This window comes from Zalophus californianus, chromosome 3 (genome assembly GCF_009762305.2).
Source record: "Zalophus californianus isolate mZalCal1 chromosome 3, mZalCal1.pri.v2, whole genome shotgun sequence".
Classification (NCBI taxonomy): Eukaryota; Metazoa; Chordata; class Mammalia; order Carnivora; family Otariidae; genus Zalophus; species Zalophus californianus.
Window position 1 is genome coordinate 3768217 of NC_045597.1, and position 14284 is coordinate 3782500.

A 14284-nucleotide genomic window follows, 5' to 3' on the forward strand; every position below is an offset into this window, starting at 1 on the left:
GCTGAATGGATTTTGTTGTGGTGTGAGTCTCCTCTGCCTGAATATTGCACTTTCCCCATGATAAAGCAGGCTTGGTTTTTAATCAGACGGTGACAATAGGGATGCCCGATGAATTTTTTTAGGCTTTGACCAGTGAACACTTCCCTGGCCAAGGACGGACACTCTGATGTGCTCTGGTCAGAGGCCCTCGCCTGCACTGATGATGCGGACGGTGGGGACGGGCGGTAAGGAAATGTCATACAACGTGCTTTTCCCTAACACCCTCAGAGAACTGAATACATAGGATTTATATTTAATGGTGAAAGAGCTGCTGGTAAGCCAACAACTGGACCTATTTCTATTAAAAATAGATTAGGGCAACGATACTGCTGGGGTCATTCAGACACGGGGAGGCAGAGCATCGGGGCCCCGACCAGGCGCCCCCCCCTTCCCTCTGCTGACCTTCACTGGCAGACTCCCTGGCCACTGCCCACAGGCAGGCGCTCACGGCCTCATAGGATGCGCTCAGCCGCGTGGTGGGGTCCCTCTTTGGCTTGGGCGGAGGCTGTTTCCGTGGTGAGGGGAGGCCACTGCTGTCATCCAGGCTGGACACCGAGTGCAGAGAAGGAGACCGGGTGGATGGGCCAGCCAGAGACTGGATCAGGCCATCCACCGCCATGGGGACCGGGACGGAGCTGTAGTGGAAATGCCTGGGTCCACACTTGTCTTCGACTCTTGGGGGAACAAAACACAAACAGCACCCCACCAGAGGGGCCCAGATGCATTATTCAGACGGTCACAATGAACCCGCTCAAGCAGACATAATCACGGCTTTTTGGTAAAGAGCCTTCCCCGCCGCGGCTGGAGGATGCGTGTGTAGCGCTCTGGAAACGGGCGCATCCAGAGAGCGCTGCCCGTCCTTCCGGCCCCTGCTCTCTGATAAATGAGCACGATGGAGATTCATCATGGTGACTTTTTAAGAATCTCACACAAACGCAGCACTGCTTAAGGAGTGCCACATTTTCTATCAGGCATTCACTGAATGAATTTTTCACACTCTGATTATTAAGCAAATCAAGAAACCAGAATTTCAATCTGAATGATAATTTCTGGGAAATCCATCTTAATACAGAGTTACTCATGCATCAAATGCTGGGAGTTCATCACCATCTCCCATTGCCAAAGAGTATGTACTTGACTTAAAACTATCAAAGATTTACACCTCTCTCTCTCTCTCCTCTTTTCTCCTTGCAATTTAAACCCCACGAGCAATATTTAATGATCTGCAGAATTATTATTTTTGTTCTCTTACCCCATCTGGTTGTGCAATGCCAAGCAAACTGCTGGTATTCAACAAATACATAGAAAAAGACTTCTTCACTTAATTTTATATCAGGCAAACGAATACATAATCAAATTGGGAAATTGGGGTGGCTGTTTAGTTCCAGCAGCGAAAATAATAAATACTATTCTGGAAGTCAGATAAAATTAATAGTTATCTGGTTAAAAAAAAATCCCTTCTGGCTTCACATGTCAATGTAATCATGTACTAGTGAGATGCCAATGCGTTCATTTCACAAGGAGTCTCCGAGCATTTGTTTGTGTAATTATATCTTTGTGTGGCGGAGCCCCAGCCGGGCTGGGATCTACCACGAGGCAGAGCCAGACACCCATGTAGAAAATGAACTAGCCAGAGATGAAAGCAGGGCGCTCAGTGAATAATTTGTTTTCCCTGTAATGTTTAATTACAGTTTTTCGTACAAAGGGAATTTCTTCAGTATTTAATCACGGAGAGATAGTTGAAGCTAATTAGCGAGAGACACATCACCATTTCATCTTTAATAAAAAATCATTGGACACCGGCAGTTGAGGCAAAGGGGAGTCATTTTCAGTGAGAAACGACCAGCTAACGCCAAGTTCCTATGGAAAAACAAACACCTGCCTGACGTCGAGTGAGGACCCAGGTCCCTGCCCTCCCGGGTGGGGTGCTGAGGATCAGGGGTATCCCCATGCTTCACAGAGAGGCAAGACTGATAAGATGGAGAAGCACCAGGTCGCCTCCGCATTTCTATCCCAAGCTCAGCATTCAAAGCGAACTTTAAAAAGAAATGCGTTTCCCCAAAACTTTCCCTATTGGCGAAGAAACAGTGAGAAATTACTAAGGGAAATAGTATACGTACAAAACATCGATTTCACCCCTTCTCTGTTTTCAGAGTGGCTTCTCCATTGTTTGGGTCAGACTTCCAGAAGTTTCTATGAGTCACCCTCATATACATAATACTTGTATAAAGATGTCAAGAACCCAGGTGTATGTTTTTGCTAAGACAGAAACATGAGCTGCCTTAAAACTCTGGCCTTGAGACGGTAAGCGATGCAGCACGTAGGGGAAGCAATAACGTTTCATATGGAGAAACTAACACAGAGCATGTATTGCGTGAAAAGAAAGCACAAGAAGGGACCCTTTTAGATTGCTCGGAGGTTTCAAGTAGCAAGCCATGCGCACATCCATGCTCGTTCCCGTAGCCACCGTCAGATTTGAGTGAACCCTGCATTAAGTGCTATCGGGATTTTCTTGACTCCACTGGATCAATGACAAAGGTAATTAAAGTTGCATACTATCTGCCTTTACCTTTTGGTTCCCTCCTCTGGCTTGTGTCTGGCCTCCACCTTCTCCTTATGGTAAGTAGCATTCATTTCGTTCCGCAGCCGGTCATTTTCACGGGCAATGTCAGAAGCGTTCTGAATGACCAGGGCATCGTAGGTCTTCAGCCCCATGTCCTCTGTAATCTGCAGGAAGCTGTTGATGGATGTGACCTCTTGCTGTCTGATGCTCCTTTTCTGAATCAAGTGCTGGCGTGCTAGAAATCCTCTTACAACTTTCATAAAAGAACACAATCATGGGTCAGTGAGAGGAGCGGAAGCGAAACCCCAGACACACAAACAGGTCACAACACACTGATGTCTCAGCAGCCATAACATAAGACGCATTTAACTCAGAATAAGAATTTACAAAACCTTCTAATCTTGTATCCGAAAAGGTATCTAAATTCAGCAATGGTAACACCGAAGAGGCAAAATCTGTAACCTAAGAAATGAGACATCCACACTTCTTTTTGTAACACAGCTGGACGAGACGGACTGGATGAAAATCAGTAGGGAGGAACCAGGTCTCAATCCCAGAGAATTCTGCAGTGTAGCTCCAACTGGACCATTTTAGGATGCACTGCTCCTCTCTCATTACATCCAAGTAGAACAGAAATGGCTGAGGCTTGTGGAAGTTGTCTTCAAAAACATGCACATCTTGTTAATAAGACTATGATTTAACTCCTAAAAAAACGAACAGTGCATTTAAGACTCTGGAAAGAGATTGTGTGTGAATTTAGGACATCCTTCCTGCTCTCCAGAGAAGTGGCGCTAGCTAGAAAAATGTGTAAGAATTGGGAGAACTACATGAGTGAACATGCTTTGAAATCGCTAATATGTCAGTAACAAATGGTAAGACTTGAAAACAGAAATAATAATGCCCACCATTTAAAGGCATTTCCATGTGTCAGGCACTCTATCCCTTCATGCCAACACTCAATGATAATTCATAAACCATTATCTCCATTTTGCACCTGGAGAAAGAGAAGCTTAGTAAAGCTAAGAAAATTCCTTCAGGTAAACACAACCAATGAATGGTAGAGCCAGGTTTCAAATTTCCATGCCTATGCAGCCAAACTGATTCCCTTACCCCAGGCCACCCAGATGCTACCTTAGCTCTCCAGAGAGCAGGTCACCAATGGAGAAGTCGCAGGGAAGCATATTTGCGATCAACGTGAAGAAGAACTTTCTAACAATGAGCACGGGGTGTAAACGGATCAGGCCGGCTCCTGAGAGAGGGAGTCAGCATGTCCGAGAGGGTCAATAGCCCCTTGTGGATACTGTGAACAGGTGTAAATTCCCAGGTGGGCCTTTTGACCCTAGGACGCTGCCCCTTCCAATTCCAAGCTTCTAAGGTTAGAAGGAATTGCTGGAATTCTAAGAAGATCTATAATTTCAGGGAAAAACCCATGTGTGTAGCAAAGACACTTTGTTTTTGTTTATAGTGTGTGCGTGGGGGGGAAGGTCTGTAAAGCATTAAGTGCTTTAAAATACTCCCTGGGCTATAGAAGAAAAAATGTGCGGCTTATCTAGGATATTCATTTTGATGCCTTTACTTGATTAGAAGGTGGAAAGCTGAACACAACTTTCCACAATTATGGCTCCAGAGGCAAATAATATGCAGACATCTAAAATGCTTAAGGCTTTTTTTTTTTTTTTCCCAAATGGCAATACTAAATGTTTAGTTACTTTGGAATGCAGTTGTATTAAGTTCACTATAAAACAGTCATGCTGAACTAATCTAAAGGGGAAAAAAAACTGAAGAGTGAAAGGTACAATCAGACTTCCAGGAATATAAAGTACAGCATAAAAGGCAGAAGTGTTAACCAGGAGGTGGGCAACTGAGACAGAAACAGAAAGCTCAAATTGGCCTGTCTGCTCGCTTGTTCCTATTACATTAAAAAAAAAAAAAAAATTGAGACATTGACTTTTGGAAGGGTGAAGGTGAGGGTACAGTCAAGATGTTTAATCTTTTGGAATAAAGGGAAGATTAATGTGGCCATGGGAGACTTCTTGTGACCCCATCAGAGCAGAGCTATTCACCGCATGTCCATTCACCAGGGCCTGCTGTCCCGCATCTGGGGACTCCGTCTTCTCACACTTCATCCTGGCAGCCTTTAAACCTCCCTTAAAAATGATATACCGGCTGCTAAAACTGGCTTTCCTTAATAAGAGGCAACTAGTAAAAATAAATTTGCCATAATCAATAACCGATACTTGTTCTCTTTCAGACAAGTTAAAAGTTGGCTTTCCTGACATTTCCAGCATTGAGATTTTAGACAGTTTTCATCCAGGACAAAATGAACATGTAGGGTCAGGCAGAAAATTCCCTTAGGAGTCACTGACTGTTAAAATGCTTAAAGTTACAGCTTTCTCCCCCCCCCCCACCCACAACATGTACGAAAGAAAAATGAGAACCCTTGAAAAATGGGGAAATAACTCCAGATTATATACATGTTGAGTAAATTTCACACAGGCAAAAAGTACTGAAGGGACTGTTCAAGAGATGTAAAAATAAAAATCAATAATTAATGCTTTGCATTTAAGAGCCTGTAATTTTAAAGAACTTTTATATCCGTTATTTCATTTATGCAATCTGAAATTATGGTTTTTATTGTGATGCCATTTTTTTGAGACCTGTCTCAATTTTTATCTTTAAACATGAACGAATACCTAGAGCTCTGCTTGTTTCTTCCCTTTCAGGTCAGTAGGGTCAGCTTAATCTTTGTCATTAAACACAGGAGACGTTTCTAGTGAGCATCCCTGAATGAAGAAGGGGTACACGTTCTTTTCATTGTATTGAAGGAAAATTTCCAAGGGAATTTGAGATCCCATTCTATGTGTGGATACCATGATGGTAAATGGGATTCTCCATTGGCTCCCATAGCTCAAGGGTGAGGGCACTGGTCTTGGCAATAGGGTCCCCCATCCCAGGTCCAGCGGAGGCTGCAAGTGCAGATACTGAATCTGGAGGTGGTGGGGGCCCGAGACTCTGCATTTCTAACTGGCTCCCAGGTGATGCTGATGCTGCAGGTGCTCACAGGGCACAGCAGTTGGTGGGGCTGAGCCCACGGATAAGAATTGAAAAGGCAGTGGTGCAAACTGACCTGGGACCCCAGCCTCTCGCTACGTGGATGAAGGATGAAGTTAAGGAGACCAGACTGTCATAACCCAGAGAGGAGCAAAAGGTGCCTAGAGTTGGGGTGGACTGCCTCCATCACCCGAGCCTCCCCACGCCACTGCTGACCTCCAGGCTGGTGAAAGTGGCTTCAGGAGCCCACGCGGAGAACCAGCCATGTGACTGTGGAGTCTGGAGGACGTGGTGGAACATGCCAGGGTCCCACACTGTGTTTCTCGGGCACTAGACACCTGCTTGGAATCACTGAAAGGGGCTTATTTGAGAGCACCAAGGCCAGCTTGCCTGTGGGGGTCCCAGAGGCTATTACAGGCACTGTCCCAAGGAGAGGTCAGGCCACCTCTCAGGTGCGCCAGCGCCAAGGACCCTGCTGACGTGCTCCCGCGTAGCCAAGAGCCTTTGAACACCTGCAGCCCTGTCAGAGAAGCCCAATGCCAGACTACACAGGTGCCAGTCAGACAGAAGGGCTGCCCCGGCCCTTCTTCTTCCCTCTCTGTCGCCAGTCCTAGGGGTGTGCACACACCTGTGTGGACAGGGTGAGAGCCATGCCCAGGCCCCACCCGCGGGGTCTGCGGTGGCCAAGAGGGATGGTTTAACTTGGAAGGTAATTCTGAATTCTGAGCATTTCTTGGACTGGACCTATAAAATTCCGATGGAGACAGTTTGAGGGACCAGCATGTAGCAGGGCTTTTTATCATCAGAAAACAATGGGACCCCCTTGGATATTTTACGCAGGGGCTCCACAGACAGAGGCTTGAACAGAATAAAACTGATTTCTGCATTCCACGAGCTGCGCTTGTATTTAACATTTCCGGAGATATCGGAGAGCTAAGCTCATTACAACAGGCTCCCCCAAAACTAGCCTTTGTAATATCTCCTTCTTTTACCTTCCTTTAAATATCGTATTTATGATATATGATATAATCAAATCACTAAGCAAATTAAAAATTAATGTTATTAAGTGTATATATATATATATATATTTTATGGGAGGCATAGTTACAATTTTTTTAAATGTACCCATTTTCAGTGGTCACTTGGGTTTTTATAGGGAAAAAGTTCTACACGAAATCTCTCCCAATGCTAAAATAGCTGTCTGCTATCAGAGATAATACTCCAATATCATTGTCACTTCATAAAGGAAAGGTGAGAGTCAAGGATTTTCCCAAGGCACATGTAGGATTACATAAAATCCCAGCGTCCCACTGATGCTGACCGAAATGGCCTATTTCTGGCTCCTCGCTGCACCTCGGTGCCACGTGGCGGTGGTGGTGGTGGTGGTGGTGGGCGGGGGTTCCCACCTAGGATTCAAAGGTACATCGTCCTGCCCTGTGCTTTCTGAACAGATCAGCGAGCGTGAATATTTGCGAGGTGGTGGCTGCGTAAATTCTAAGATACGAATATTCCCTCTTCCAAACTGTGCGTGAGGTGAAAATTTGATGTAAAATTTCAGGTGGAATGACTACCAGATCCAGTAGGAGCAGAACGAGCATATGCTGATTTAGAGTCAGGTAAGGAGCAAACGGAACCACGGGGCTGGCTCAGCTCCCGGACACTGTCCACACGTCGTGCCCTTGTCCACTGGAGTGTAGGTCCCACTGACGTTTCGACTCAGGGGTGCACTAAATGATTTTGTATTTCACAACTCAAAGGGGTTCGGAAAGGTGAGTGTGTAATTGTTACCTTTTTGGCAGGTTATAATTTTTCTCTGCCGCTGCAGGCACAAATCATTGAGCTGGTCGGCGTGCCAGTATTTTAGAAACACTTTTCGGACTCCCATCTAAAACACAAACAGCAGGGAGACACTAAACAGCGCGAAGATGCCAAAAATGATGATGGGAAAACAGTCGGGCAAGAGATTTTTCCAGAAGAGGATTAGAAGAAACAAAGCTAACAAAATTAATTCCAGTACATTTTCCTTAATTTTTTAAAATACTCTTACGTTTACTCACGATCCCAAAGGTTTTCCTTCTAACAAGTGTGTTTGCTGTGTGCACACATTGTCATTAATGTTTGGAAATGCCCACACACGAGAGCTGTAGTGGCTATACCGTGCGGGGCCAAGGAGAAACGCAGGCCTCGACTCCACCAGAAAGTAGACCCTCCCCATCGAGGAGCGCTCACACTGCAGAGCTAGACCCCTCCCCCCCCTTTGTGATTGTTTTCTTTCCTCAACTCAAAGCAGGGAGGTTGAGTCTATGAGAAGGAAAACAATAAAACAAAAACACCAACAAACCCCATCAAGCTGACACACAAAATTGTTTCATTTCCATTATTTTCTTCCCACTACACTGTATGTTATTATAAACTGAATGTTTATACAACCACAGTTATATAGCGCTGCGGCCCCAGAGTAAAAAGTCTTAACAAAGTCATCTATGAGCAACAGTCGTCTAGATGATGGTGTAAACAGAAATGCAATGACCATTTCTCTGCAGCATTTTTTAAAAAGCGTGTTACCAAAGCAGCTTCTACAAAAGCTACAGTGGTATGCGAGCTGGTGCAGACGCACTGCTCCTGAGGAAGACAACTGCCAAAGGAAAGTCTTAAAGCCACAGACAATAAACCACAGCCATGCATTTTTAAAGTAGTTTTTCCTGTGTGTTGTGCATATTTTCTAAGAATTCATAGAACTGGGGTAGGTGCGAGGAATGCCCTTCGCGATGTAAATTCTCGGAGGCTCTGACGGGAAGCAGGCAGAAAGAGTTGCAGGAGAGCCTGGTAAATACTAACATGAGGTGCTGGGGGAGCTCTGAGGTGATATTCTGCGAGACTGAGAAAAAATACTGCTCAGGCACACCTCGTGATAGGTTCATGATCATATTCTTAGCACTTGAGACAAACGCCACCAAGATGACAAGACTAACACGTGTGCTCCCAAGCATGAGCTGGGGACGTTAAAATGCTAGCACCCCTCTGCTCCAGCATACATCATAATGACACCCGAAGCTTGCCTGTATGCACACCCCATTAGGCACTGGAAGGGTTTATAGGTCAGACTTGTCTCCGGAATGCTTGGCTAGAGGTGGTTTACGAACCTTTTCATATGGAAACTGAGTTTATTCCCAACATATGCTGTCACTCCCCATCCTTCCATCTAGCTGCCCCTTTTGCCGTGTGATCTGCTGTCTTAATGAAACACAGGGTTGTGCAAGAGACTGGGGCCTGAGTCCTGCATGATGGCGGTCAGGCTGGTGAGTCAGATCAGCCGGGAAAGTTTTCAACGACTGTCCTGTCTCAGAGGCTCCTGCTTGACTGGATGCTGTTCTTTGTTTAGTTTTCTGGTAGTCTGCTGAAATTTGAGACAGTCACCTGGGTGGGGGGCTACAAAGAGTTGTTACTTTTTCCCATTGTATTGCCATTCTCTCTCCCTAGTTATTTTCCATAATTCATAGTCTTCCCCCCCCCCCCCTTCCCAACTGCTGACTTATTTTGGCAGCCAACAGGAAGAACAGTTGGTACTGTCTGTGAGCGCTGCGGAACAAATCTGTGAGACAGGCCCTGGGAAGGAGGGAGCATGGCATCTTTCTGTTCATCACTGACTGTGGTATGCAACTCATTGTGGGAAACTGAATCCCAAAGGCAAAATGCATGCAAACCTCTGTCCCAAGATACAAGGCTAGAAGAATGACAGGACAGCCAGCAAAACGGCCCAATGGGTAGAGTCGGTGATGATCGCTAGGGGAACTCATCTACGGGGGGCGCTCGACGTAGGGAAAAGACCTATGGAATGGAGCTAAGACAACTGGGTTCCAGTTCCACTCTCTTAATTAAATGGGGACTCTGGCTGGACAAGAAGGGACTTGGACAGGATGAAAAAGATCTCCTAGAGTGACATTCCTAACAGCCATTCAAAACACCAAAGTAGGTTTGTCTCGAGAGTTGCGCTGGATGCCGAGGGTACAAAGGAGGACACTGTCCTCAAAGAGAAGCTTCTGGGGGAGATCAGCAGTGAGCAAAGATGACAGAGTGATGTCTAAGGGACACCAAAGAGGAAAGAGGTGATCAAGTTGGGGTCAGACAGGATTCACTGAGAAGCAAGTTAGCTCAGCCATGAATTCTCCAGGGGGTCGAGGGATAGAGGGAGAAGACAAATGTGGCACAGAAAAAGCAGCCTGTGAACAGCAAGGGGCAGAAAACTACGTTGGGGCGCGGCTGCAGTGATGAGGGAAGAGGCCACACCGTGTAGAGTATTCCAGGAAAACCTGGACATTCTTCTATGAACAACGTGGATCCACCGGAAGATTTAAAGAGGATCCCAGCTAAATTTCATAAAAATGACTTTTGAAATTGTATGTGAAATTTATAAAGCTCCTTCTTAAAGCCATCTGAAGAATGGATTGTTGGGCTTGGCTCTTGGAGGTACTTGGTGAAGTGGGACAATATAATGTCATCAACAATTTGGATTTGGAAGGACTTACCACTGTTGCTTGTGTGTTGGCCAACTCTTATTTATCTTTCATGACTGAAATCAAGCCCCACTTCCATTACTAGATTTTTGAGACCGATTTATCCACTTCTAGTAGGCCTTTGATGACTTTCACTTGTGTTCCCAGAACACCCAATGGATGATTCCTCATTTCTATTATATTGCATTGCATATTTGCCATTATGCACATACATTTACATCTCCTGAAGAATATGAAGATATATTATATTCTTGAACTTCACAAGTGGTAGGGATGTGGGGAGGGTGGATTCAGATTAGAAACAGAACATAAGGAATTGTGAAGTCCTGGTATAAGAAGATGAGTCATCGCAATGGATGATAATGTCTTCAAGGATGAAAATAAGTTATGATGGTCAATGAAAGCATAAGCCAGACCCTAAGTCATTCAGGAAACTGGAGATAAGTTATGGCAGCCAGCAGGTGACAGAACAAATGATGGGGGCGATAAAAGAAAAGTGGGGTGAAAATGGTCTACAAATGGTATAGACGTAAGACAGAAGGCTGGGGAGCAATGAGTCAGCTAGCCCTGCTCCCCCACCGAGACAAAGGAAGTAAGAAAAAGTGAAACCTCCTAACAGAGTATTTTCAGGAACGTCCAGTTTTCGGTTCACATATGGAGGCTAACTTAGAAGGGGCGTAAATATGGATGCAGTAGGTTTTTCTCACAATGGATTAGAGATTTCACAGGACCCAAAGGTGGGTCGTTAAAGTGGTCTGAGCGCCTCACACAGCAGATCTGCATGTCTTGCAGGCAGGATAAAAGGAGTCCTTCCTGTGATCCGTGGACTGGGACAATGGCAAGGGAGGAGCTGGGTGGGAACAGGAGGCACAGGGCGTGTGAGGGGAAGGTGCGCTGCTAGACGGGCAGACGCTCCTCTGGGAGCCAGAGGGATAGACCAGCTCCCAAAGCTCCTGCTGAGGCTCTGGTACAGTTATGCCCATGGAAATTCTCCAGAGGTAAAACCAAAGGCTTTGTAAATGAGGGAGGCTTCCGGGCTTTCGATTCAGTGGGAGGAGGGGACAGAAGCCTGAATCTACATGACGAATGTCCTGCTAAGGGACAGCTGAAGACTTTGTGGGCATGGCTGGGTATTGTGCTGCCATCACATTCAGGTGGATTAAATAATTCTTCATTCAGCTACTTGGGTATACCTTACACTTAGCCAACGGGCGACTCATTCATTCATTCATTCATTCATTCATTCACTCTTTATATATACATATATTTTACCGCGTAATTTATTTGTGGATTGGCAGTATCTGGAGATACTCATCAGAAGTGTTAACATTTGTTTGACTTTGCTGGTCTTTTAGAGACGTCATGTTTATAGTAAATGCTTCTTCTTTCCTTAAAGAATGAGATGTGTCATTTAGTAGTATTTTGGGTTTCTTTGTCAGAAACTATTTTGAATAACACATTTTGGTCTTAAGTCCTCTGCTATCATTCAGGCTAAGGATTACTGGGACACATATCTAGGCATCTTTTTAACCAGGAAAACCCAGACAAGATCACAAGGATTCTATATTTTTATTGTCTATTAATGTCATTGACCAGGAGAAAATTGTTGGCCATTTTAATTTTTTCTGTGGAATGAATTCACGTCAAGTTACTCTGTCACCCGTGCCTTAGTGTGCTATACCAAATCCAATAAGTTAGGATTCATTTGAATGCAACCAAATGTTCCAATCACCTACATTTTTTATTTTGGTTGCATTCTCTTATCCAACAATGTTTCTCACAACCAGAGAGGAGGAGAGGTTAAAACATTCTCCTACTGAGCCCTCTCCCTGTGCACTCTCTGGATGCAGAGTGTTCTGATCTGAGATTAAAATGTTAATGTCATTCTGACTCCTGTAAAAGTAAACCATCTGTGAATTATAGTCATCGCTATTTTTATTAGAAAACCATTAGGTTTTTTTTTTTTCTTTTTTGAAGTGACAGATTTTAAAAGATTAAACAAAATTGTCATTGATGACTTCGAAAGCTTCAATTCCTGCTACAGTTCTCGGGGATTTTTTAGAGGTGGGGGCTGGGGGAGCAGAGACAGCTGCTGGATGGCACGTCAATGGCTCTTAGGTGGTCTGGAGGCTGCACTAGCCAGAGATCAAAGGGACCTGTGAAGATGCTCTTCTCCCTTTTTCCTTTTCCTCCTCATCATCACTGAAGGCTGCCTCCAATCACAGAGGTGCAGACAAAGGGGAGGGGGGCAAGCTTGCTGGCAGAGGTGGCCCTCCTGTGGAAGGGCAGAGGGACAGACACTCCCGGTTTCCATGGGTTTCCATGGCAACCCGGGGATTTCCGCAGGAGGAGCCTATTACTGGCCTCGCCCTTTTAGGAATGTCCCCCATTCACTGACTGGGAGACCATGGGCAAAACTATCTTCAGAGTGATCTTTCTAAACATCAAGCTCATGTGACTTTCCTGCCTAACATGATTTAATGGCAGGTCATGATTTTCAGGATAATGTTCAAACTTTTTTGAAATGTTTATTAGACTTTTTATAGTATGGCTTTATTCAATGCATTCAGATGTGTCTATTCTCAAACTATATCATATTGCTTGCTATTCCAAAATGGCAGCTTGCTTTTCTTCTCTGGCTGAACATATACTATATCCTTGCTCTAAATCATCTACTGGATAGACTCCTGTCCATCCTTTAAAACACAGATGGCTTGGTGAACCCTTCAAATAATGAATTCATTTTAATAGCATACCCACGTCACTAATGCACCTTGTATATACCTCTATAATACCACTGAGTTCCTGTCTTTTGTCATTATTTGTATATCTGTCTGAATATTCAATTTGACTACGAGATACATGTGGGCTAGGATGATGTGGGACAAATATAAAGATCTTAAGCTACATCTGTTAAGGTGGAGGAGATAAAAGTAAATGGAACACTAAAATGAAGCAAGCAGAATTTCAAGAGTGATTTTACTGCACACGAGCTACAACATGAACTCGGATATTAAAAAATAGTTCACTTTAAATACATTTTAAAAACTGAATCTGTTTAAACCATTTGAACTCATTCATTTTGTAAAATGCATCTAATGAAAAGAGCACGAAACAAAAATGTTAACCTTGCATATTTCTGGTGTCACCAAATCTCCCATGTAAGATTATCACAAACCAAAATCTATAATTTATCTTGCCCTCCAATTCTTTACCTGCTTTTGACTCACCTTGCACACTGCCTCTAATTTATTAATCTTCCAGAAACCTTCAATGATTCCATATTGCCTAGAAGCTTAAACGTATACCTTTGGGTTTAGCATTCAAAGCCCTCCACAATATGATTTTTGTTAATCTCTGAAGAGTTCACACTTTTTACTCTTCTAAAATAGGTGTTATTTACTGTTACTTCAACTTCCCACACACTCTGGGAGAGCAGAAAACTGATGTGAGACTTCTGTAGACACTATCAAGGGCCTACAGCATTCTTACACATGGAATTTGTATTGAATAATGTTACTGTTGCTGTCAGTGTTATGTTAGATACTGTCCCTCTCTCTGTTAAAATTATTGAAATATCTTTATTAATAATTACCATACATTTAATAATACTTTATGGTGAATGTTTATTTTTTGCTGCAAAAATGTTTTATTTTCATTATTATTGACAAAGAATTAATCCTTGAAAATGTTAATATCCCTTACTTCAAAAACATAAGCATTATTCTAATAAATACTTCTCATTTAAAGACAAGATATCTCATGTTATAGTTGCATCAAAAGCGGTCATCATTCACTGATGACCGCTTTTGATGCATTTTGGCACTCCAAAAATACGCCTGCTATCTCTTAACATGCCCGACCAAAGTAGGTCTGTTCCCAGTTTTAAACTGCTTTCTTGACAAGATTCTGAACAACACACTTTTTCTTTTATGTGTTTTGATGTCTGCATCACTCTCCCATCAGCCTTGTTTTCCTTCCTGCTGATCTGAGAATGTCACTGTGTTCCTTTAAAGCACGGTTCTTTCTTCTTTTACCATGCAAAGCACTTTCTGTGTTTACCAGGTAATCTCTTCCAAACAGAAACACCTCCAAACCCCAACACTTCCATAGGCCC

At 43.9% G+C, this 14284-nt stretch overlaps 1 protein-coding gene across 1 annotated transcript in view; it reads right to left on the reverse strand.

The window, feature by feature from the left end:
• Window positions 1-14284, reverse strand: part of MYO16 (myosin XVI) — a 475554-nt gene that overhangs the window by 76570 nt on the left and 384700 nt on the right. Inside the window, exons 29-31 of the mRNA XM_027590435.2 lie at window positions 7442-7538; window positions 2609-2855; window positions 442-713 (exon numbers count right to left, since the gene is read on the reverse strand). Coding sequence (XP_027446236.2) covers window positions 442-713; window positions 2609-2855; window positions 7442-7538 — 616 coding nt within the window. The remainder of the gene's footprint in view (window positions 1-441; window positions 714-2608; window positions 2856-7441; window positions 7539-14284) is intronic.